The following is a 27,524-nucleotide window of genomic DNA, read 5'->3' as shown; positions in this document are numbered from 1 at the left end:
CTGCGCCACTCGGAGCTGATGGGTGGACCGAGCGCAGCGGAGCGATAGGGCGCATTTCTTAATTTCCCTTCAACGCCGCTTTGCCCCCCACCCCCTCCTCCTCCAGCCCTGGACACCACGACGAGACCGCGGGACCGCTGTGTTTCCCGTTCAAGCACGAGGATTGATCCAATGTATTATTTACGACCGAAACTTCAGCAACTTATCCACTGGATATGGCTCCCGGTTTGAGGAGTGGGCGGCGGACAGGTCACCCCAAAGTGGTTGGAGCCGGCGGAGGAGACCCCGGTGGGTGCTCGCCGCGGAGGACGGATGCCGGAGGAGAGGGGAGGTGTTTGAGGACCAGGTGGCGAGCCGGAGCAGCGGGGATGCTTGCAAACTGTCTGCTGTCTGTGGGGACGCTTTTACTTCTTGTCCGGTGCGCTTTGGCCGCAGAGGGTAAGCACACCGCCGATGCTCCAAAAAAACCCCACACACATGCAGATGTGTTGCATTCACCTCTGTCACATCCACACTGCGAGTGACATCTATTGTAAGGAGTTGGAACATATTCGCTGGAAAAATGGGTCTTTTGTCTCACACGGGCAGCGTTTTGTAATCCGCACATTTACTGCTGCCGGGTGCACAGAGACTACATGCTGCATACAGCTTGGTATATCATATATATGAAAGAAATACATATATTTAGCTCCACAAGGTCTTTACATGTTCCGTGACATGATGGGATTATTGCATTGAAATTTGCGCAGTCAGGTCGTATGTCCAAACGGCTATTATTCATCCCCCTCACTGACCGCACTGACATGATACATTGTGTGAGAGATGGTGTTGATGCTGGAATGCGCAGGGTTTGCTTGTACGTGATGTAACTCTTTGTCACTTACTAATCTTTCCACCTGACGCCAAGCAACTCTTTTGTCTCTCTGATCAGATTGCACTGCACATATTTTAACCATCTTCTGCAGCTGGATTCATTATGAACAGCCTCAACTTTGTCTTGCATCTCAACTTCAACCCCCCCCCTTTGTTCTGCAATGCATGCATTTACATGACAGAGGTTATTAAACGTTACCCCTCTCTGTAATGAGCTGAGTTTTATTCTGGGAAATGTAATGCAGTCACAGGACAGTCAGTGTTCCAGAGCATCTGGGTCAGCACTAATGACACACATACTGTAGCCCACTGGAGGTCTGTGTTTCTCTGGCGGCATGAGAGGCAGCTGGGGTAAGGTTGGCCGACATAGCTGCCCTTCAGCCATTGAAAGAAAAGGCTAGAGTCTGCACAGTGACTCCTGTGATTGTTTACACCTCTCATTGTCATCACAGCAGAGCAAAACAACATGTCGTGTGCAAATGTCCAGTGGCTCCATCACCTCCTTCCAGTCTGCAAACTGTGATGTAGTGGCTGTAGTCTCACCTCTGCTGATGCACTGCTACAGTAGCAGAGTCTCCTCCTCCTCCTCCTCCCTCCTCCTCCTCCTTCTCCTTCTCACAGTCAGCACATCCATTCTTAAACACACGAGCCCAGAGAAGCAGCAGCACCTGAGCTATACAGTACATATTTGGCAAAAGAGAAATGTGAACACTTTGAGTAATGCAGACTCTAGGGACAAGGAAGTCTGTGCTTGGACTGTAGTCTGTTGTGAAGATATACGAACTGGCTGACTGAGAGTGAACACTGGGTTTTGTTATTACATGCTGGTTGACTGTTTACAATACGCTGTCTTTTAGTGGTGTTACAGGTTTGGAACATGGAGGATGCGCTACCAGCTCTGAAAAAAAATCCTGAGGTTTTTCACAGTCACTATGTGTATCTTTTGTGTATCTAAGGTGCCAGTTTGATTTGAGTCATCCCAAATCTCTCTCTTCTATGGTTCCCCATGGATCTTTAATCCTTTGAAACCTGGAGCAACACCACTTTTCATGTGCTGCTTTCACAATATTTAAATATTTGAATCCTGAGCAAATTTGTGCAGTTTCTTTTGAAAACATCGTGAAAAGGCAATGAGCAACTTTGTAATTAATGCTCCACAAACTGCAAAAAAAATAGTAGATTTAGAAAATTATTTTTAAAAAGCTACAGAAAAAAAGGTGAAATAAAAACAATACATATTTAAAATTATGTTACACAATTATTATAGTTTTTAAGCACTTTTTTCAAGTCTTTTTTTAAACTTTCTTTAGTGTTTTTTAAAACTATTTTTCCACTCAATTTTCCTTTTCTTTTTACTAATTTCTTGCTAATTTTTTGGTAATTTCTTCTTTCATTGCTAACTGCCTTCTTCCTGTGTTTTTGAAAGAAATTGAGCCAATTTCCTGACGTTTCAAAGGGTTAATGGGCTGTGTGTAAAATTTACTCAATGAAAAACATCCTCAGTGAGCTGGCAATACCATGACACACAGCTTCCTCCCCTTAATGCGTGAAACCAGTACAACAAGATGGTTACGATGGGAACGCCAATTTTTGTCCAACAACAACCAATCCCCTCCTCCTTAAACCCTTAAACAGCCAGTAGGGGAGAGGACAGTGCAGTGTCCTGAGTAATGTGGCTGCAAAAATGAAGCGTTTTCAACAAGATAGAGTGATCTTTAATGCACTTCCAGGATTTCTTGTCTGCTTTATGGCTTTCTTATTAACACAGCTGGTGAAATTATGCTCAGCAGCAGCTGGAGGACACGCAGAAGAGCGAGCTCAGCAAAGGCTTCTTCGGCCCTTTTGACGTCAGCTGTGTTTACTCCTACTACCACAACCCACCCATTGCTTATGAGTGTTGACAGCTCGGTTTTGACAGGGGTTAACCCCACAGACCTTTTGCTGTATGAGATGCCATCCCTGAGCTGATGCCAGTCATCACTTTCTGCTTAGAAATTCATTGAAAACAGACAGTGAAATTCAAATGTGTTTACTATTTGCTATGCAGTCTGGTGCTTTTAGCTGTAAAATGTGTGCCAATTGACCAGGGAGCTGCACATTGCAACATTCTTGTTTGGTGTGGTTCAGTATCTTGCAGTCTATGTTAGCCTTTTTAAGGGCTGTCACGACAGATAATGTTAAAATGACTTCCAGGAACTGGTTTTAAAAAACAGCAACAATGACTCACCCTTGGTCTGACGACCTGTCTGTGTGAGCTCTGGGTTTTCAGGATCACATAGAGGACACGACTGCCCTGTGTATTTTCCTCGTTTCATGTCATTGCAGTGATTTAATGTGCAGTACTTAATTATGTTGTGGGTAAAGCATGTCAGAGGGGCTTAAGATGGATGTGCATGTGTGCATAGATGGTGTCTCTTCAGGTGGGGTTTCAGCCGAGTCTTCAGTTTGATTTGCACATTGTTTGTATTCTCCTCACAGTCTTTTGCATGTTATGTCAATGCTTTGACTGTGTGAGTTCTCTGTTCAACATTAAGCAAGTGCCAAAAAATGAAAATGCTGAATGCACAGAAACAAAGTGTTATCACGTAATTAAAAAGAAAATTAGCACTTTATGTATTAGTACTGGCAATCATTCTGAGAGGAAAAAAAACATTCATTGTTATCCATCTCTGCAAACATTTTCTCTCGCTCTTTTGAATCCATATCTGTCAGATCTTAAAGAAAGTCAAAAGGTTTGCAGTCTTTCTCATTCACTGCTGTAAACAAAGCAGGAAGCACTTCTACAACACATAGATGTGATGATAAGGCAGGCAAACAGGCTTCTAATTAGTATCTTGGACCATCTGCCCCACATTATCCCTTGTATAGTTCACTGCAATCAGGGAATATTGTGTGTGTGTGTGTGTGTGTGTGTGTGTTTCCCTCCAGTATCTCTCTGTACCTTTGCGCCTCTCTGTTCTTTCGTCTGTCTCTCTGTGTTTTGTCTGTTTGGTGCAGGTTGATGGCAGACAAAGGCTTGGCTCTGCTGCTGCTTGGGAAAGGACAGCAGGCTGCCTGATTTATTGGGACACACTGTATAATACACCACACTGCTGCTCACAAGGCCACCGTTCATCACACTGCATCACACCACAGCGGGAGACAACATGAGAAGCCCGAATGTCCGCTTCTAAAGAGCAACTCCCTGCTATAATCTCAAGATTGACCCCATCTTTTAGATTGAAAATATAATATGGACTTGTCTTGTGCCTAATTAATCTTGCTTGTCATTAGATAGCTATTTGACAGTGCAAATCCACTTGTTTGACCTTTAAGAATAAAACTTTTACACTATATCAAAATGCAAACTTGATAACCTACCTGGGAATAAAATGTCATCAGAGATTAGATTAGTGTTTTAAAAATACTCACATTTAAGAAGCTGAGGTCAGAAACTTTTGACTATTTTTTCTTCAAAAATTATTCAAACTCATTAATTGATTATCAAATTTGTTTGCAACTATTTTAATAGTAGACAGCTACTTGACTGAATATTTATTACTGCTCTGTCAGTGATAGTCAGAGGCTTTATTCTGTGGCCCTGATGCATTTTCCACCCTAGACAATAATTTAGACTAGTTAAGGGGCTATACAGCACAGTACTGCAATGTTTTGAGTGGCGATATTGTACGGATACTATTGCTAAGTATCTTTTTTAAAATTCAGATAAATTAATAATGTGGCAAATACAAATGAAGTGGCCTGCAAGAATAATAAAATGATGTGCCTTTTCAGTGCACTATGTGTGCAGTTTGCAGTAATAAAATGATTTAGCCTAAGTGTGGTACAACAGTTAGTCCCAACCAAGCAATTTGATTGGACAAGAGGCATTCCACGCGTGCCGGACCTATAACTATGCGTGTATCACTCCGCTTCACAGGTGTTTTTAGCCTACAGTATCGCTCGTCGTAACAAACGTTAAGCCGCAAAGAGGGACATATTTCTTTAAATAACATTTGAGTTAAATAATAAATGGGCGTCGGAAAAAGGACGGAGGGAAGGGAAGGAGACTGGACACTTCACCGCAAACCTCCAGGTAGGCCAATGTTTATTTGTCAACACAAGACGTCTCGACGTAGTCTACTATTTAAGCAGTTAAATCCTTCGGTAACTCACGTATGCCACCAAAGCGACCGTCATCCGACTGATTTCTCTGGTCGCACAATCAGTGAAAACTCACAGATAAATGTACGTGTTACAAAGCTGCTGGCCTCCGGTGGCGTGTGGACCTAGCTTACACATAGCAGCAAGCTAGTGTGCAGGAATACGTGTGTGTTGCTTGGCAACAGTCCAGTCTCCGTCCAGTGGCAAAACTATTTGTTTTGGTGGAGCCAACAAATAAACGATTAAACAAACAAACAAATCATAGCCTGTGGCCGCTTGTTTACGGTTTAATGAGTGGCGTTTGTAGAAGAGGGTTGCGTTCAGCCCCGACACAATGTACAATAAGCAGGGGTGGATAAAGTCCCTGAAAGCCATGCTTTAGTAAAAGTACAGATATCTTACCAGAAAATGACTTTGGTAGAAGTTAAAGTCAATTATAAGAATATCACTTGATTAAAAATCTTTAAGTGTATGTTTTGTTTCTCTAAATTTACTACAGTATATGTATTGCAATACTCAGCATATCGCAAAATGTTGGGCCTTTGGTGATTCCCACCACTGTTGTACAGATCCTGCAGTCCTGCACAGGGGCTTTCAGTTATCCTGGCTGAAGACATTTGCTTAGTTGATAGTGGGCAGAGCTATGCTTGATCACCAGACTTCATCTAGCAATAAGGATGATAAAGATAATGTCACCCATAGGGTCGGATTGCTGGAACAGGGTTTTTTTGGGTCTTCAGAAGTTCTTCAACGTTGTATTTAAAGTGTAATTTATGGCACTATTCACTGTAATGCCACTGACTCTGGTGGTTTCTGTCATGTTTGAATAGGTGAATTTATCATCTGCAACAGGGAGATTTCATAGGAAAGTGAAAAGTATGGAGTTAAATATTTCAGATGTTAACCATAACTGAACGTGGCTGGATCAGATCTATGGTGTGCATGAATGAGCAATACAAAAGGACAGAGAGAGTGGGATATTGGCCTTCTCACAGAAGGGGTCATCAGTCACATTCAATGGTGTCACTGTGACTGTATCATATGTGGTTTTTGTCAATTATTGTTATAAACGGAAATGCTACGTGTAATGCTAAGTGTAGCTGTAGGCTTTGCTTTTTCACAAGGATGCCTCTGTGGACGGTGGCATTTCAGCTAATCCCTTGGAATCGCTGGAGGAGGAAATGTGAGATCACAGACAAACACATTTATTACACTGAGCCTTTACAATGTTAAATGCTGAGCATGTAGGAATGTGTGCACACACTCACACAACACCTACAACCAAAAATCACAAGCCACCCAATAAATCCAGTTGTTTTTAAAAAAAAAATAGTCTGTAATACAGTTGTGTGCAGCACACTTACAGATAAGCTGCACTTATTATTTTTGGCCACTAGATGACAAAAGAACTTCACAACAAGCTGATAAACAAACTATCCTGACACAGTGTTACTTTTTTTTCAAATTATAGACCCTAAGGGCGCAGTGTAACGTGGTGAGGTGAAGGTGCAGAGAGCTTGGGGCATAGGCTAGTTAACAAAAGCTCCAGGATAGCCGACTAGCTCAACAACAGGTGATGAAACAAGGATTTCCACAGCAAAACAAAAAGAAGGCATTGCAGCATCACCACAAATCTGGCCGTTACAATAGCATGCTAGCTGTTCAGATTTCTTCACTTGTTAGCTTTGTCTGCCTTTTGGGGCTGGGCAAGTGGTTTAGTCACAGTGGGTTTATAGCAGTTAGTTTGCTTTAAAAATGCTTGGCTCTGCTAGAAATGTGGTTTTCTAGAGTGGATCTTTAGACAATTAAAAAAAAAATGTAAAAATGGAATGTAGCCAGAAAGGGCAGTAACGTTACCAGGCTAGCAGAGTGAGTGATGTTAATTAGCCACTCACCATCGGCCCAGTGTAGGAAGATCGCATGGCCTTTAGCGCTTCAGGTTCGGTCCTTTTGTAGGTGAGCCACTCAGGATATCAGGAATCAAAACATGAGGATTTAATTAAAATGCAGATACAGGAGAGTTTCATGGAGCAAAAAAACTTGCAGCTTTTACTTTGAGTTTTTTTCTGCAAAATCTCTGTTTGTTGTTGGAACAGCTGAAAACTGGATGAAATTTAGTTGATCTACATTTTGCCTAGTTTTGTATATAATAACCTTCAAAGGTTCAGTACGAACATCTGGAAAAAGAAAGTTTATTGTTTAATCCTATATCAATGATCTTTGGCTGATAGTAGGACTAAACCACCAACCCAAAGTGTTGGTATTCTGCACCATTATAATGGCTATATTTTCAATATATAAGAGGTTAAAAAAGGATCTGACAGATTTCTTGGCAAGTCGCTTAAAAAGTGTAATCTTTTATTTATATTAGCCTATAGTTGTGAAGGTATGGTCACACATAAGCATATACAAGTGAGTGACTTACAATGTGGGCCGACTGATTCACTGCAAGCCAATTTGGCATTTCTCATGTGTGGCAATTAGTGTTTTTCATGACCAGTATCATACAACATCGGCTGGTTAGACATGGCAGCAATTCATGTTGCTCGACACATCTTTGCCACTGGATGTGGCTGCGACTTTGCTGATCAAAGTTTACAAAAGATGAACTCCAAGCCTTCACCCTTCTTGTTCCAGTAATTATTTCACTCATGTGTGACCATGACCTAATATGCAGATTTTAAAGTGTATTTAAAGTATCACAATAACCAGTATTTCCCTGTATTCAGGTTTGTGGCCGTAAAACAAACAAAAAACCTTAAGCTAAAAGAAGAAAGCTGTGCAGAGCTTCAATCAGTTGAGTGCTCTTTGTGGGTTTTCACTGCAAGTAACCTCTTTCACATTAAACGTAGTCATCTGAGTCAATGTTAATTCAGGAAATTACCAATGAATACAATGAATGGTACATTGTTAGTCTGTGACCCCCTTTTTTTCGATGAGAGAATTCTCATGGCCACAGCGATCAGGGCATTTTCATATTGTCATGTAAATGTGGGTATGCCTTTCTTTTGTTTGCTCTAATTGACTGTATAGAAATTAGGACAAGGCTGGGGCAATTCATTATTTATCGACTTACAATTGAATCTCCCCATGATAAAATGTTGAGTTTCTGTGTAACATGTAAAGAGCTTTTTCCTGATTTGATGCATAAAAGTGTAGCAGTTCATTACACTGACCATCCATTTTATCATTACAGTTTGTGATATTACATGCTAAAATAATTTATTCATATCAGACAACAGTCCAACATGTTCTTACTTCCAACTCGTCAAATACGGCACCTTGGATACATTTAAAGCTATGATTCTCTGCATCCCCCCTGTAGTGTCAGTTTCCATCACTTTCAGCTTTTTTCATGCATATAGTGTCTTTTCAAAATAAACTTCCTGATAGGTTTAGGCACCAAAACTAATTGGTTAGGTTTGGGAAAAGATCATCATTTGAATCAAAATAAGTGTGTTTGTTAAGCAAGTTATGCATGTGACAAAAGTTACGTTGTGTACATTTCATAAGTAAACTTACTTACATAAGTTGAAATAACACTACGCTGACCCATGGTTTCACAAGGGACCCATACAGCGGTTTCCTGGGTGAAAGTCCTGTGTTTTCTTGACCCATTCATCCACACCGACCTCCACCATGTGCAGACTTTATTGCTCTTTATGTCACCTGACTGCCTCCTTTGCTCCTGTCATAATTACCACAGCCACACAGAGCATTATAGTTTGAAGCGTAGGACCCCTGAGCAAGCTGCTGTATTTGACAAGGTGGAAGTGAGAACACCCTGATCTGTCCTAGACGTTGCTCACGATTTATTCAGCACATAAAGTGACCCCATGTACTGTCCCCAGCCTCAGGCAGAGAGAGGTTGTGTGCAGTGTATTATGTCTCTGAAATATCAGCGTCCCACACACGGTCTAAAGAGAAGCCTTTGATTTTAAATCCCAGTGACATCACAGATTCAGGGGCTCGCTCTGTGATTTCTAGCTTTAGTGAAGCAGGTTTAGAGTGGAGGCAAAGATGACAGCGTCAGTGAAGCATCAAGAGTGCTGGGGAGGGTTTAGCTGAACTAGGAGAGCATTAAAGGAAGTGATCAACAGTTTTAGAAGCCTATCTTATTAATCTGTAATCAGGCTGTCTTCGGACTTTAAAGATGTTCTACTGACAGAATATGGAAGTAGTTTTAGTGCATATACTTGCTGTAATTGCATTTGGAGGTAATTTGAATGCCTTGCACAAACTAAATTGGAGTATTCTGTGAGACCTGAGTCCTGAAATTTGAATGTAAAGATGAAACCTTAAAATGTGTTTTACATTTTACAGTCTCTGTTTTTGTTTTTACTGTTTTTAGGATAAGATACAGTCAGCAAAACACACACACACACACACACACACACACACACACACACACACACAGTCCTAAATGCATTTACTTTTCTGCACATGCATAAATCTATCCCATGTTGCATTTGTTTGATTTATGCCCTTACTTCAGTGCGCTGAAGTCATCCCCTAAGTCTTAAAATGAGACGGGCTGTTCCCTGCAGGCCAATTCATTACTGGGATAATCCGAGTGTGTGGCTCTACTGCCTCTGGAAAGCTAACCTTTTGCCTACACACAAACAAGACCTTCACACATGCTCCTGCTCATACCTATCTGTAGCAAATGACTGTGTAAACTTCAGTTTTGATACCTTATTAGTCTGTCCTCAGAGACTGTCCCCGCAAGTATGTATTCATGTGAGCTTATGCTCTGTGTCATATCTTGCCACTCTCAGCACTTTGTGCCCTGCTGCAGAGAGGGAGCATTGCTTTTGTTTTAATATGAAATGTTCTTAAATTATGGAGATATTCAATTTGTCTCTTATTATCAAGTGTATTGCACTGATATATTTGAAACTGAAATACAGTACAGTGCAAGTTCTGACATATTTCCCAGAGACCCAGAGCTCAGTAATTATATTACAGCAATGAATGCTGCAGTTTTTCATCTACCAAGCAAACAAGCAAACCTCATTAACACTGTTACTGTACAATATCAGTGAAATGCAGTTTAGAGTGTGACTGTATGTGTTTCTAACTCATTGTCACTTTGTGGCAGTTGAAGGTCAAAAGTGTGTCTGTAGGATTAAATCATGGTTCCTCATGGTATACATACATCTCACTAATGATATTGTCAACTAAGAGACAGGCCTCTCCTTGACAGTGCATGTCATTATGAGTCATGGATGGGACCCATTAAGTTGTGTGCCGTAAACGTTGTCTTAGGGGGACAGGGAAGTGCACAAGTTTAAATTAGAAGAATGACAGAATACTCAATTCAAGAAGTAAGTCTGTAAGGACAAAGTATTCAGCTTTGGGTTGATATGAACAGGCAGACATTCTTTGGAGATCTAGATTCACATGGAAGAAATTTTTGTATCTTTTTGTCACTGGTGAAAAGAAGAGTTTTGATATTTTAAAACATGTATCAGAAATCTAAAAATCAAGCCATTTTGTCTTATATTTCCTTCATAAAGAATACTCATAAGAGATCACAAGTGGACAATAAATAAATTGCACATTTTTTTTTCAAAAGGGTGAAATCACAGAGAAAATATTCAATTGTTTCAATTTCCTATGTCCATTTCTTCAAAGACAGAGCATCTTACCTTTTTACGCTTGCAGTTTAGTTCATATCATACCATAGATGCACATTAGAAAAATGTCCCCATTTTGATATGTACTGATCTGTCCTATTTCTCACTCGAAAGAAACATGCTCAAAGGAGGCTACCTTGGCTTGCTGGATAAACCCCTCCTGAAAAGATGGCTCCCATGGGGGCGTTCATCCTCTTAATAGTCTCCTCGCTATTAAACTAGTCTGGAATAAATCTGCAGCACTACAGTGGGTTACTGTGAATAGATATATAGCCATTGTCAAAAATCAACTGGTAGCGCTGTGTTAAATTATTCATTTTATGCCCAAAAAATTAATAGGGAGACATTCTCATAGCAAATGGCCTTATCTGAACTTCCAACTGTTTTCGTTGTTGGTCTGCCCACATCTTGAATGGTGTCCAGTAGAATCCATTAAGTACCTTGAAGTAGACACGTTTTGTATTTATAAAATATGTCCTCTGTTCTCTGCATTAAGCACTTTCAGTAATACTCCCCAAGAGCTGCGTTTTCTGACAAAGTGAGGGAGAAAAAAAAATCATTGAATAATATATTGAATACATTATACTTGTGAACTATGAGACTCAGTCCAAGTGTTGACGTGGAGCTCTACTTGACAACCTGAGGAGTACAGAGGAGCTGTCTTAGCTGTAGGAAAGTTATCTCTCAGAAGATTTACCTTTCCCACTTGTAACAAATGTTTTCAGCCAATATAAAGCGTCATTCAGAAATTGAGGACTCCATTTTCAATGCCAGACTTCAAAAGAAGCAGAGCTTTGAATGTATGTTTTTCAGTTCTGATACATACCTGCCTGAATCGAGATAGCCTATCTATTCAATCACTTTAAAAGTCTTTGAGACTGTGCACATCTTTTTGGTGGCAGAACCCAGTTTGTGTGCAGGCTTACATAGGGAACAATCAGTGCTTTTGTTTTGATGTGTATCATATGCTGCAAGTGTGTGTTGCACTTTAGAGGCAACAGCAAGATTTCTTCTTAAATATACTGCCACACAGCCCCACTTTGTCTAACCTTTCCATGTTGTTTTCTAAAACCTAATTTTTCCAACTCCTGTCTGAATGCAAAAACCCAAACGCCTAAACACACACAGTTATTTAAACATAGACTGTATAAAAGAATGTACCCCACTACATTGATGTCACTCATTGGTTTGTGGACTCAAGCCTCAAGTTTGATATTTTGGCCGTTGCCGTCTTGTTTTGTTAGAGCCAGACGTGACCAAATTTGGATGAGAAGGTGGAGCTATGGAGGAGCGAGGGGTGGATCTGACTCACAGACTGTCGCAGACAGGCTGTCACTCATAGCGGCTCCCCCATAGTCATGTGTAGCATTACACTTACACAGAACTTCAGACAGGGTTGTTTTAAAAAAGAATCACTGTTTTTGTACCAGACTGCACATTGTTTATTTCTGCTGCAAAGTAGGGCTTTTCTTTTTTCTTTTTTTTTTTTTAAAGATATTTTTAGGTGTTTTTGCCTTTAATTGACAGGACAGCACAAGTGTGAAATGGGGAAAGAGAGAGGGAATGACATGCAGCAAAGGGCCAGGGCTGGGAGTCAAAACCCGCGGCCGCTGCAGCGAGGACACAGCCTCTATACATGGAGCGCCTGCTCTATCCACTGAGCCACCAGGGGCCCTGAAAAGTAGGGCTTTTTAACACAGGGTCATGGGGATTGATTCATATTTTGAGCCAGCCTCCTATATGTATATTTTGAGCCAGCCTCCTATATATATATATATATATAGATATATATATATAGATATATATATATATATATATATATATATATATATATATATATATATATATATATATATATATATATATATATATATATATATATATATTATATATATATATATATAGAGAGAGAGAAATAGATATAGATATAGATATAGATATGTATGTTTAAGTATGTTTTCTTTAACTCATAATCACCTGAAAATAAAAATCCCTTTTTAAGTCTACATAGAGAGCTTATCCTTTGTCTGTTTGCTTTGAGAGTCCTCTGCGGGTAATGTGGCTCCCTGTAAAAACCTCCTGAAGAATGAGCACTGAAAGATTTCTAATCAGAAGAAGTTTCAGCTGGTTGCAAACTGCAATCCTCACTGCTAAATCCCCCTAAATCATTTTAATAACATATGTAAGATAGTATAATTATAGAAGATTTATCCTTCTATAACACTATCCTTGACACCACAAAATATAGTCACAGATCTTAATGAGCTACACATCTCAAAGCACCTTAAACTGAAATGATCTTAATACCACAACAGGAACTGCTGATGAAGAATCAGTAGGTGTTTTCAAATCTCAAGCATCAGAAAAAAAGACTTTATTAGAGTTTACATGGATCACACAGCTCTGTTTGTAAAGTATGTAAAACAGCCTTTCTCAGTTCAAGACTGACTTAGTTGTTGTGCACCTTCTGCCAAAACAGTTTCAAATGTATTATCCATTGATTTTGCAATTTCCAGTAAATTCTGTCTGGCTGGTAGAAACATTAGCAGAAGCTCAATCTGTTTTCACTCTGCACTGAGCATTGGGATCTCGATCCCCTGCCACATCTCACCTCAGGTGCTACTTTCTAACAAAACATCCTCTCTCTTATCTAAATTCTTAATTCACTTACATAAGGTGGCCTTTACAAAGCCAGGTTTTATGGTTTATATTCTACATCTTTGAATATGCCCTCTAAGCGCTCTTTGTTTTGCCAACTGTTCTCATTATAAACTTGTTTAATTAGATGTTTGTTTTTTTACCCAGCTGAAAGAGTGTTACATAATTACGTCTAAATCATTTAATTGCACATCTCCATGCTTTTCGAAAAAGAGGAAAATTTGATATTTTCTCATATATATATTATCTCATATTACTTACATCGTAATGTAATGTAATTGAGTAACCCAACAGCAGACCTAACAGCAGACATACGTTGATTTTCAGAATTTAAAAAAGCCAATGGCAAACGATAGAAAAATGGAAACTAAACTAACTCTTAATCTTAAAATGACTAGCAATGTATGCAGTGTATATTTTTTTCCACTAAAAACAACGGAATGAACTTTGAAACGTATCAGATGAGAGGTCACTATATCTATAGCTACATAGGTAGCTGCTAACATTACTGCTGGTGTAAAAACCGGCAACATGAGCACACAGGTTCATTAAAGACATGATAGGATCCTCGGTGGCAGAAATCAGACTGTAGCTTCAGTGGGACACAGCTGTCGGCCCAGTGGTGTTGTGGTGAATTGAGGATGAGGCCGAGGCCTTTGTTTGAGCGCTCATCCATCATGCTGCCTGCTGGAGTTGGTGGTGATCTCTGTGTTTGCTTTGACTGTGTAGAGCGTCAAGGTCGGATGTATGATTGCTGTGATGTGAAGCATGAACAGTGTTGTAGCTCAAATGTGTTGTTCGGCCTGGTATTCAGCAGTGTAAAATGCAGCCACGTCTTGTTTTTGTTCTCATGCTGTATCTGTAAGATTTCTTTCTGCTCTTGCTCTCTGTGTCTCCTGGTGTGCCCAAAACAGAAGGTGTTGTGTAAACTGTTATTTTCCATTTCCTCACTGGTCACAAGAGGAACAGCAGCTCCTTTTTTTTGAAGTACAGGAATTATTTCAGTGATATATATTTCAGCTATTGCCAATTTAATATTTCACTCTGACTCACCGACACAAAACATAACCAGTGTTCAAATAGGCCTAATTGAATTGTGGCTCTGGTCTCCATGCACCTCCACAGATGCATGAGCCAGGGCTGCACCTTATGATTATTTTCATGTTCTGCCAATTGTTTTCTTGATTAAAATATCATAAAACTGCAAGAAATGTCCATTATTATTTCTCAGAGCGCAAGTAGACATATTTAATTAATTTGTTTTGTCCAACCAGCAGTTAGATGCCAAAAGAAATGAAGTCTATAACAGTAGAAGACCAAGAAAAGTAGCAATATAATCACATTTAATCCTAAACACATTGAAGTTTTAGCACTTTAGCTGAAAATATTCGTAAACAGTTTATTTATCTCAGTAGTTTCTAATATTCTGTTGATCTGTTGATTTTAATAGACTTATTATTATCTGTGGCGCTTTAGCTGTCCTAAACGCAAATTGTATTGGCTGATCAGTGACTATATTGAATTGGAGTTTCTTACTAGACAGTGAGTACCTGGGCATATGCAAAAGGGCCCCCACCTAGAGCAAGACACACACACTTTATAGTTACTTAGCCTCTTTTTTTACGTTTGTGCTTTGCATCTCTTTGTAGTGATAATTTATCTTTTTGTGTTTCGTATCTATTTTCACTCATTTTGTGCCTCTTTACAGTAATTTAGTGTATTTTTTAGCTGTTTGGCATCTCTTTGAATCTCTTCCTGGTCAATACATGTAAATGTGAGTGCCATTTTGCAGGTGAAGGTCAGGGGGCCTACCTTACACTTTGGGCCATTCAGTAATCCTTCCATAATATTGAGTAATGTGGTGTCACATAACATATGCATTTTGTACTTTCAGGGGAATAATACTTAATTCTATTTATACTTAAATTTATTAGTGCATTTGCACTGCAATTTTTACTGTTTTATCCTTGTACTATTGTTCTCTTAATCTTAGACTGTTGTTTTATTTCATTATATTTTTTTGTTGTTTCTGCTGGTTTTAGATTTTAGAGTCCTATTTTATTGTTGCGTACCGTGACATCAATACTTAGTTTCGTTCCCTCTCATGAACCTCATGTTTTGACAATAAACCTTTTTGAATTTTGAATTTTGGATTACAGAGTCCTTCTAAATGTCCTTTTTCAAAATACCAGAAAGTGTCACCAGGTAAAACACAAGCAACTTAATTTGTGGCCTTCTGCTTGAAGTGACCCCAGATTATAGAGCATTGTGATTACATACATTTTGACATTCTTGTGCTTGACTCCGGTGTGGATTTCAGAGGGATCCCTGAAGCTTAACAGGCTTATCCCACCTTGTTATCCCCTATTGTCCTCTTCCCTCCATCCTCCTCATGCCTCAGCTAACCTCTGCTGCACTGCAGCCAATAAATACAGTAAGAGTCGGCCCTGCTCAGTATCATACAGTAGCCGTTTCCATTTGGTTCCTGTTTGATTGAGCTTCTCACCACCTTGCAGTATGATCAAGGTCAAGTGTAGGAAGGTTTCATTTTAATTGTTGGTGCAGCAGATAAGTGGACAACTGCTGCAATATGTCTTTGTTATGTCACTTAAGAGCCTTTTTTTTCATCATGTTTATGATAATACCTTCGAGAGGCAATTTGGTTTGACACGGAAGGCATGAATTATGTATCGCTTTGACAGAATCACAGTCACTTTATCACCAAGTGCAGTAAATGCAGATAATTTTTGCCCTAATGACATTGATGTCAAAACTAGAGGTGCAAGAAATTAAACACGAATTACTTTAAAGTAATATAATTTTGGTTAATTATTATTATTACCATAAACAAATGAGACCATTAGGAGGCTTTCAGCTACCTGCATTTTAACAGGTGTTCTTTAGGGTTGGGCTTTTGCAGGAAATCTAATGAATGAAACAGGAAGAAAACTATTATGCTCCCAGCACACATAGAGTAAAAGCTTACAAGCTGTAGATGTTTATTCATTAGCCTGCTTCTTACGAATTGTTATTAGGTCTCATCTTTCTTCATGCTCCTCAAAGTGGAATACCAAGAGGACTGCCAATGAAGGGCAACGGGTTGCAACAAAAGTACAGAAAGTGTGTTTTGAGTCTTCATATATAGAAGTTGAAGTTCATTTTAATAAAATATTGCAATGATTTTGACAATACTATGCAAATTTATAAATGCTACATATTGTACCTTTAGGTATATTGCTATAGGAATAGTAATACCTCTCATTTGTGCAGGAGGAGGTTAACACAGGACACATATGATGCTTTAGTAACACTCAACATTCTGTCACTTGGATGAGCTTTGACATCCTCTGAAGTCTCTCTGAGGGCCCAATTAGAAAGTCAGAGGCAAAGCCATGTGATATCCCCAATAGTGATACCAGAGTAGTCCTGTGGAGTCCATTTTTCTAGCTCTGATTGTGTCACAGGTGACCAAGCCGTTACTTCACCTTCCCTTCTTGTAAGATATTGTTGTTTTGAATAGCAGACTGCACACATCAACCCTCGGGCAAGATCACTATGCAGGTACATATTAGTTTTATTCATTTATTTCAGTAATGTTTAGTTTGTAGTTCTGTTCTGTTTGTAATCAAGTCATTGTCTTGTAAATCACAAGTATGTCACAAGTCTTTGCACTCAAGTCCCAAGTTAAGTTCCAAGTCCTAAACTTTGAGTTTTGGGTCCTGAACAAGTCATTATGTGCCCTTCACCAAATGTAATGCTTTTTGACAACAGTTAAATTTACAATTCTTTTCAAAATTAGTTTATTTTCTAAAACATGTATTTTGTCAAAAAAAAGTTACTTAGCTGTTTATCAAATGTTAGCTAAGCATTAGCTCACTAAAGATGTTATTAGTCTTGACTTACTGTTCTTTGTGCAATGTCAAATGTCAAACAGTTAAACAAGTTAAAAGTTGCAAATGTTTGACCCGCATGTTTTCCATACCGCAATTTACTACCGCATAACTACTGCATAGTTTTTTTATGTGAATATAATGATATTTGGTATAATTTGTTCTCAGCTGGCACTCAGTAATGTGAAGTTAGTTCCTCATCCGAGTCAAGTTGCAATCTTTTTTGATTTTGTCAGGTCTAAAATCATCAAATTTGTGACTCGAGTCTGACTTATGTGACACAAGTACACACCTCTGGTGTTATGTGAGGCTTAGAGGTGTATAATAAGGTACCTTGATTTTAACTTTGTACCCCACTTTTGGTATTGTTAATCCCATTACGTCCAGCAGGTAACCCTTTTTTTCACCCAATCCAGAGTAATCATTTCCCTACACTGATATTACAGAGTCTACCTATGTACCTAAGTCTACCAATAGTATAGCAATACTGAACCTCACATCCTCATGCTGGCTACTGATCTGGATCCAGTTTGTGAAAATAGGCCCTGGACTTTCTGTTCCTGTATTTTTCTAATTTAGGTTGAGCATATAATCATACATCATAACCCAAAATTGAAACAGCTGCAGCATATTAAATGACTTTCGGGCTTAATCAGTATCAAACAGCATCATTGTGGTTAATGCACAGATATTTTCTTACAAAACTAGAGGAGATCTGTACTCACAACATGTTCTTGTGATTCTTTTTATTCAATTTAAAGGTGCCCTGTGGAGTTCACTTGTAAACAAACAAAAGTGTCAGTGTCTGTCTTCAAAATGCATAATGTGTATCCTTGAGATCTAAGAAATGTGCTGAATTCATTTCTTTCCTCATAACACAAGCAAAGGTGATTTTTTTCTTTTTAGGTTTTCCTAATCCTCGTTTGTTCACATCCATGTTTAGTAACTTGCAGTCTTCTTCTCCCCCGCCTTTGCTGGTGCATTGCAGCATATTTTGGTGTTTTACCGCCACCCATAGGTCAGTGGAATAGTGTGAAACCATTGTAAGGACTGTGTCATGTAAAATACATATGTGCACGTGTATGTGTGTTCTTGTGCATGTGCATGAAAGAAATGGAGACCCACTAAAAGAAAAACTCCTCTATGGTGTGACTGGAGGTCAGAAATTCCACATGCTTTTGCTGCTGATTGTCAGTCAACCTTTAATAAAAATAAAAATGCCCTCTTCACTCAATGTACTTACATGTTTAAAATTAAGCAGAGCAAATACATAACTCAGGATGAAATCTTCATGATATCCCAGTAGGCAGTCCTGTCAGTTGCTGCGTCACCATCTGATGCCCTCCCTTCACCCCTACCTGTCATTCCACACCCACATCCTGCATGTCAAAAGGCTTTTGTAATCCAAAGCCCATCACAGCCCCAGCATGCAGCTAAACTCCTGCACTCGTCCCCTGCCTGCTCGGATATGCACGGCCCCAGGAGACAGCCTTGAGCTCCCGTTAGATTCAGTCCCTTTCTCTTTGAGGTTACACCAGGACAAGAGGTCCATATTTGAAGAAGCAGTAGCATGTGATACTTTTGACAAATCAGATACATCTCAAGAATACTAATCTGGTTTGGAGCATTGTTAACACTCCTGATCTTAAATTTGTTAACATTTGGTGAGGAAACATATATTCTGTCATTATATTTTATTTGTATGATGCTGCCATAGCAAGAGTGTACCTTTGCTTTTATCTGGCTCTGGCACATGCATGCTCTGCTTTCAACCTTGACAGTTCACAGGACAGTGTAGCCTCCAGGCATGGTGCTGAAGTGAAATATGACTTACTTTTTGGTAGTTTTAATAGGACTGCAGTCGCCTGCAGAGCCCTAACTGAGCTTTCTGACTTCCAGTCATCCTATCTGCCCAATACAAGGTCTCACTGATGGCTGCATGCATCAAAGGAATATGTCACCCTGAAAATATTCTTATATTTTTTATCTACCATTAATTTCTAAGGATCAGTGCCTTCGGAGTGGTACTGTGCGATAAAATGCACAAGTTTCTCTCAGCTCAACCAGTGTACTTCTAGAAGTAAGAGATAATTCTTCACATGATGTAGTGACTCTTTCTTGACATGGACCTTTTTAAGTAATTGCAGGAATACACAGGTGTAATTAATGAAATAAAACCATTGCATTCCATTTAGGAGAGCTTGCTATTGTTGGAGCTGGCTACGTGGGACATTTAATGGAGCTGACTGAGCCATTGTTAATGTTATTACTTCCACCTGTGCTGTTCTTGGTATGACAAATCAGAATATCTGCAGTGAAAAAGTCTGTTAGACATTTGCTTTTTCACTTTAAATACACTTGAAAGCAAACAAGCTACACTGGCATGTATATTTCCAATTACTGAAAGAGGAAAAGCATTCACCTACCAGTTTTTTTATGTTTGAGAAAATATTTGTCTTATTTGGTGCTCTGCATTTATTGTGCAACTAGAAATGAAGTCAGCCTAGCCTTAACTGAAGTAAAGGAAAGGCTAGGCTCTTCAAACATGATTGAACAGGTGGAGCTGCAGGAAATGTAAATGTGCTGTTTATGTGAAACTGCTGGAGTTGGAATCACCTATCTTAATCTTGAATTATTAATAATTACAGGCTGAGCTATAAACTTTTAAACCAAGAACCAAATCTCTGTCTGTCGTTTGGACTGAGTCTTGAGCAGTAAATGCTTTCTTGACAGTTATAAGATGTAGACGTAGTCCTTCCTAGACCTCAGTGTTGTCTTCAGCACCATATTGCAGTGTAAATGGTCAGAGACAGTTCAGGGATATCTGCTGTAAAGATGTCCTCCTTCTCTCCATTGTAAGAGAACTAGATGGCACTCAGCTTGCGCTCAAAGTGCCAAAAATATTTTTTTTGGCGTTTTGAGCAACATAAGGGAGTGCCATTTTGTTTATGAGCATTATATTATCATGACATTATTCAGCATTACTCAAGAGAGTGATCTCACATTTTCTGGGGTGAACTGTCCCTCTAAGTGTATTGAACTTGTCAGCCATCAGCACAGTAAACACTGTCAATTTCTTCTCCTCCTCTGGAAGTGTTTAACAACATCATATTTTATTTCACTGCTCTGCAGATGATGCTATGGTCCCATCTATCTAATATTAATATTGAATAGGCCACCCAGCCATTACACTCCCAGAAAGTCCCTCAGAAGATCTTTCATCAAAGCTACAAATACATGCAGAATTTATTTAGTCTGCTCAGTCTGGAAATGTTATTTGAAAATGCTTAAAGATTTTTTCATTTATGTTGTCAGAATATTGGGGGTTATATTTAGTCTGGCATTTTTGTATCAAGTGTAGATGATTAATGTGATGTAAAAAACAAACAAACAAGCATTTGGCTGACTCTAAAGGTTATTCATGCTTTGACATTATCAATATTTATAGATGCCTTACTGCTGATACAGTTGTTGTCAATGTGATGGGTTATTTTAGTGAGCTTTCCTGTCAGAGAAAAGGTACAGAATGAAATGCTCCTTAATCATCTCAGTGTTTATGTGCATTCCCTAAAAAAAATACAGTACCTATAAATGTTTATAAGTTGTTATGCCCCAAGTCGGTATTAGTTGAATTGTGAAACCATACTAATACAAGTTAAGACAGCTTTGGAGTGTATTTGCTAGCATGCAGTAGGCCTATATCTGGTCTTGCACCAAGTAAAGTAAAGGGCACATAAAGAAGCTTGAAGACATAGGGTTGTTCATTTAGTAGCCTAATTGGCCCTTTGCTTAGCTCTGCTCACCTTGGTTACTGTGTCAAGCCCGTCAAGCTTTTGCACCTGTTGTGTCAATATGGGGTTTCCAACAATATCAGTGAGAGATAATCCCGACAAAAATAATGACAAATTCATGGAATAATAGTTCTGAAACATCAGAGAGAAGTAGATAGAAAGAGACACGAAGAACAAACACAGGCACAACAAGTCAGTATATTGTTTTATTTTTTAAGGTAATGTTAATATATAGTCCTGTGCTTAGCAGAACTAAATTATCCTTGTCTTTTAATTTGTTTTAAGTGCAAACAGCCTTAAATGGTAGCCTAGCTACCTTACATGAAGAATGAGTGTGTAATAATTAGAGAGATTTAGTGGCATCTGGGCGTGAGGAAAACAGATTGCAACCAGTTGAAACTTCTCCCAATTGGAACACCTTCACTGTTAATTGTTCAGGAGGTTTTTACTGGGAGCAGAATTGTCCACAAAGGTCTCTAATGCTCCAAAAAAAAAAACTGGCCAGGTGATTATAACTGGACGAAAAAAAATACTGTTTGGCATGTCTCAGACAGGTCATGTGTGCTCCCCTTTTTTCTCTGATAACTTAATCTGTGTTCATCTCATTTCGGATCCAGATATTTAGGAGGTTTTTCTCGTGAGCTGAATTTTCCACAGAGGTCTCCTCTACTTTACACCGGTAAAAACATTGAATAAAGCAATTTCACGTTACAAATCAGTGTTTCTCTGACACTCCTTGGCATGTCGGAGCCGGCTGGCATCCTAGCACTCTCTGATAACTTAAGATCCAGGCATTATTGCGTTTTTTTTGTGGAGCAGAATTATCCACAGAGATCTCCAAAACAAATGGACCATGTGATTAAAAATGGTAAAAACTCTAATGTTTGAGGAAAAACTCTAGTGTTTTAGGATTTCTGCTCTTGTATGCTATTTCAGCATTTTCCCTTTTCTTCTGAAAGTTTGACAGGGATAATTGTTATTCTTTTCTTATAGACAGTTAAGGCCAAGAGCCATTGGTCAGCACATTTGGTTCCACATTTAGGAACTCAAATTGTTAATATGCTTTGAAACCAGGGTTGGAAATTCACATCAGCCACCAGCCAAATGCTATTAAAATATGCAAGTGGCAGCTATATTTGCTTTATTCATCAGCCATTAAAACCCCTATTGTAATCTACTGAGTGGATAGTAGATTTTATAATCCACCAGCCACTGTGGCAGGTGGACAAAACAGTTAATTTCCAACCCTGATAATTAAAACCCCTATGTACTGAACATAAACATAATACAGAAAAATTGTGTTGAAGTGTTGAATATTTTTGCATCATATCAAAAGGTGTTTATTTATAAATGTTTTTTTTTTGTTCAGTAGAACTCTGTCTGTATGATTTATTCACTGTTTCTGCTGCTTACTTTCTGCATTTACATAACGAGGCCTGAAAATCAATTAAGTTTGGCTGCTGTCCGTCCATTTTCGCCAAAAGGGTTTGAGCCAGCAGATATATGATCCCTCATGTGAGAGCAGAGGGAATGTGTCCGCTGTCACCTTCCAAAAAGCTCACAAAAAGCCCTGAATAATGGCTCTATAGTGTGTTTAACTCATCCAGTGCCTGCAGTGGAAAACTAGATAGGAACATAATGTATCACTATGCATACAGATACAGGAAATAATTAATGTAATGTCTTGTGTTAGACTATTTAGAAAGTTCAGTAGGCCTATTTGTGATAATTAAGTTACAAGACGTGAATATGGCGATGTTAAATGACTTAAACAAATCACTATCACCTCACAGAATATGTCAACATATAACCCAGTCTTAAATGAAGCTAGCTAAAACACAGGGACAAGGACAGTGGAGAACAGCATGGTGAGCAGTAATAGGAGTGGACAGAGTGCAACAGCATAAGCCATGACTAGCGTTCTGAGCTGCATCAGGACAGAAGTCAGTGTGTCGACATGTCGGGCTGAAAAAGACGAAGAGCCTTAGTGTCAGTGGATAGGCTTTTATCTGGAGTGAGAGAGCGAGAGAGAACGAGAAGGAGGAAAAATAGGCAGCAAGAGAGAAAGCTCTGCTTCTCCTGAGTCAGTATATTGACCAGAGCTGTTTCTTTTCATCTAGTATTTGTTTCCGATCATTTTATCAATGAAAATGGAGAGACTAGTGGTGTCAGTCCGAGGCTGATTTTTAAAAAATGATTGATAGAAATGTGGAAAACTAAATCAAGCTTTGTTGTTATGTTTTGCACATTTGATGATTGTACACAGATTTATAAACTAGAAAGGACTAAGTGCATGGAGTGCATTTCTCTACCAAGGTTACACAAGAGGTGTAAATCACAAGTTCCATCACAATACAATATTATATTGAATATTTGGATGACAATACAATATACTGACATCAGAAAGTCTGTCATGATATGATTTTGATTTTAATTCAATTCAGGGGGTCTGTAAGTGGTATGAGACAATATCACTGAATATTAGTGGTCTATTTATCATTTTTGCCCATTAATGGGTGCTGATAGGAGGCTTTAAAAGCTATAGTTATCAGTTGACCTTGGCTCCAATAGTTGCTGATGGCTGTGCTAGGCCACTTGCATTGTTTGATTGTTTAGGAAAGAGGTACACATGCTTGATATATATCATCTAGTTGACAATATGTATTGATGTCACTTGGCATGGATGGTATTTGGTCATTGATCATGGCATGGATATATTAGTTCCAGATTGATATATCATTACTCCCCTGGACTTCACAATCTTAAAACTTTGCTAACTTTTTAAAGAAGTCAACTCAGTTTGGTACATGTTTGAGTTGTATTAGGAATTAGATTTTTTAATTTGTGAAGAAGAATATTTGCATTAGATGTTGATATAGCAGAGTGTGTTGAATTGAGCAAGTGTGTGTATTTTACTGCAGCCTGGTTTTAAAAAAATCCTGGAATCACATGTAATCAATTACATGGTCTTCTTGGCCACAGACAAGCAATCAAACTGGACCAAAAACATACTGTATCCTCCTTGTCAGGAGTAATAAATGAGTGAGTAAATGAATGAACACTTCCTTTAATACCATGTACACTTCTCTGCATGGTTGCAGGGTTAAGTGTCCGCTTGGCTTTGTTCCAGACAGCTAATGCGTGTCTCAGCCTGCTGTGCTGTTTGCTCTCTCTGAAAAAAAAGAAATCATGGTGCTTGTTGTGTGTGACATCCTTCCTCCCATCCATACTGTCATCTCAGCAGAGCTTGGCGTCACAGCCACCATCCTCCCTCTATAGCCCTGCACAGACAGGATGTCTCCATACACAGACAAAAATGCAGAGGGTATGTGCAATACATATGTTAAGATGCAATTTTTCAATCAATATTCTCTCCTCCCAGACTTCCCTCTAACTGACTGAGCTCCTAATTTTAATTTGGATAGAACAACAGCTCAAAGCAGTTGTATATGCTGAAACATAGCAGGGACTTCTGAGGTACTTCCTCAAAAGCAGTCAACAAGCTTCTTCTTAAATTTGTTTCTCTGCTCTTAGGGATCCATCCACCTCACTATTGAATTATACTCTCTTGTTTACCATTTTCCTCTCACAAGAGAACAAAAACAGCTCAAAGCAAAAGGAAAAGCAGTGTATAATATGAGTGGAGCAGCGGGAGCCCCGGCAGTGTCATGTCTGTGTCCTGGCTGCTCAAAGATAGTGCTGGCTGCAGAAGGGGGGAAATGAGTGTGGAAATGAGGTCTGTGGTTTATGTGTGCTGGTTGCAGAATGTTTAAGGGACAAGTCAGGATCATGTAGCTGTCTCCTGATAAAGGAAGTGTACCAAAATCAAGAATTTTAGTGATTATAGATGCTGGGAGTGTCAGTTTCTTATGGGAGGCATAAGAAATTGCATTGTTATTTATCCCATTAACAACCAGTTTCCCATTTGATTTCTAATAAAATGGCTTTAATTCCAACCTGCCTGGCAATATTGGCTTTTTTTGTATCCGCATATTCCAACGTTCTGTTTACGCTATCTGATGTTTACTCCGTTACTCTGTTAGGTACTTAAGGCAAAGTTACATAATTAAAGTAGAGTTATGCAGGTTAAGTTTGGGACTTTCAGTCTTTATACTACCACCTTATTCACTCCCATCAGTGCATTGGTCATGTGATTGCAACCTTCCTGATTACGCAGGTTATATATGAATTGTGGTGCATTACTTTTCATAAGTAAACGTACCAACAGTGCCGGAGAACCGCCTGATTTGCTTGTTGACTACAACAAGTAATTTTCAATTATGGACTGTTCATTTTTGTGCTACTCCTCCTGTAAAGTCAACTCCCTACTTTTACGATCAACTTGACTTCCTACAAAATACTGGTAGTTATGTGACACCATCTGCAACTTTGCATTCAAGCCTGAAGCTGGATGGTATGAGGAATCATGAAGATAAATGACTTTTGTTGAAAAGGACCTGCAGACTTCTGCACTGCAGACACTTCACGGCAAATTCAATAATTTTCTCATTTTTGTACCACTCTTTTACCCAACAGCTGCACTGATTTCTGTGGTCTTGAACTATGTGACTTTCGTTTTTCACAGCCCTCCCATTCCCATCACTCTCCACCTGCCTCTATCACTGTCTGCTTTTATCTGCACACCTTCTCCTCTCTCGTCCATTGTTAAAATCCTCCCATATGCTCAGCCCAGTCAGAACAGGTGGCAAACCACAGGTGAACCCCACACCTCCTCTTGGACTGGCCTCCATTCTGTGCACCCAAACTCATGTTGACACTGGGCACACTAAGCAGGCGAAGGAGGGGAGCCAGGAAGTTCTCTTTCAGTTTGATGACCAGATGGTTTGACTTTTTATTGGCCTTGAAGCAGGAAGCATATCCTTTTGTTACCTTAGAGCTCTTATGTGAATACAGAAATACATTTCTCTTCTTCCCACTTTTAGTTTTATGTCACTTTTTGAAAGAATGGATTAAAAAATGCAATATAGCAATTTCACTAATCACATTTAAGCACATTAGTGATTTATCAAAGAAAGGGAATTAGGTGGGATCACAAATACAGCATGAAAGAGCTATCTTTAAAAAATGAATGGTGGCTGTTAACGAAATTCAGAGATTTATTCCTTTAAAAACAAATTATGAAAGTATTATGCTAGCTCTCTGGGATATTGGTGACATTTAAGAATACATTCAGGGTTGGTGACCTGGAACTTGAATGAGTAAGTGTAAGATCCTATTAGAGTTTACATTTAATGGTTGGGAAATATCTGAAGACAGAGAATTGTTTTCAGATAGCTTTACAGTGCCAGCTGTGTGAGTACACACACTGCCTCAAGCTAATCACCATGTGTGTAATTCAGAAAACATGGACTCAAGGGCCTCAGTAATTTCCACAGTGCATTCTGGACAAATCTCAAAATTATGTAGTTTATGTTCAAAGGGTGCATTCAGTCGAACAGAATAAGGGAATATGACTGATATGCGAGTATCCAGGTTCATGTATGTCTTCAAAAGGGTCCCTCCTGCTCATGTCACTCCACACTGAAGCAGTTGTGTGCAAGTGCTGGCTGGATGCACTTCAGCAGGAGAAACATGCTGAGGGGGTGGGAGGTGTGACAGGACTGCAAAGCTTTACAAATGGATAAAAGAAGTCCTCTGTGGATGTGTCGAGGATGTGCTGAGAATAAAAGGAGACGAGAGGAGGACAGGGATGGATGAGAGACAACTTCTTGTCGACCGTCTTGGTGCATTAATCACCTCCATCACCTTATTAAACTTTACTGTAATGTAAACCCCCGTATCTCGTCTCTGTCTGCCCTTTATTGAGGCATAATTCCTGCAAAGGCACAAACCACTGTAAGATGAGTCCATTTTGTGTTATCTTTGCTATTCTTGAGCGCACAGCTGCCATCTCTTAAGTAATTCTATTTGTTCCACTTTGAAGATTGTCTCTTTTTCTCTCCTTTGGGAAAACATAAATGTCTGCCCTCGGTGTGCGTTGCTTTCTAAGACTATCAGAAAAATGTATTTACACATCCAAACCTGGTGTGAGTAGCATTTGTGATTGGTTTTCGCCTTGACACATAGGTTAACATGATAACAGTCAATTAAAAGATTTTCCTAAAAGGTCAACTTAACATTTTCTGCAACTTTAACAGCCTAGCACCATTCGAAGTAGTCTTTACACCCAGAGCCATCTCTGTAAATGCGTATACTTGGAATCAGGTGTCCTCTAAACGGTGGTGTGACATACCTGGCTCTTCCTAATAGCTTCGTTTGTCATGTTTAGAGTATTTAATTCTTTGCTGACATGCAGGCTGAATGGATATGCCCAATGCGTAGGCAGTCTGATTTTTCACACTGCCAGTTAATAGGGCAGAGCATCAACATGTCATTTTAGATATATTTTTCACTTATAGACAAAATGAATTTGGTTGCACTTTCCAAAAAGCACCTTTTATAATGGCCCCATATGTTGTAAGTAATGACTTAAATAAATCACTCACTAATGCATTATAGATTAGTTCTGA

At 39.2% G+C, this 27,524-nt stretch overlaps 1 protein-coding gene across 1 annotated transcript in view; it reads left to right on the top strand.

Moving 5' to 3' along the window:
* Positions 1-27,524, top strand: part of kiaa1549lb (KIAA1549-like b) — a 69,084-nt gene continuing 41,560 nt past the window's right edge. The window contains exon 1 of the mRNA XM_042484563.1: positions 1-438. Coding sequence (XP_042340497.1) covers positions 216-438 — 223 coding nt within the window. The 5' untranslated portion in view covers positions 1-215. The remainder of the gene's footprint in view (positions 439-27,524) is intronic.

Source organism: Plectropomus leopardus, chromosome 1 (assembly GCF_008729295.1).
Source record: "Plectropomus leopardus isolate mb chromosome 1, YSFRI_Pleo_2.0, whole genome shotgun sequence".
In the NCBI taxonomy this organism is placed as follows: domain Eukaryota; kingdom Metazoa; phylum Chordata; class Actinopteri; order Perciformes; family Serranidae; genus Plectropomus; species Plectropomus leopardus.
Note: the sequence above shows the minus strand (reverse complement) of the source record. Positions and strands in the feature narration are given on the sequence as shown.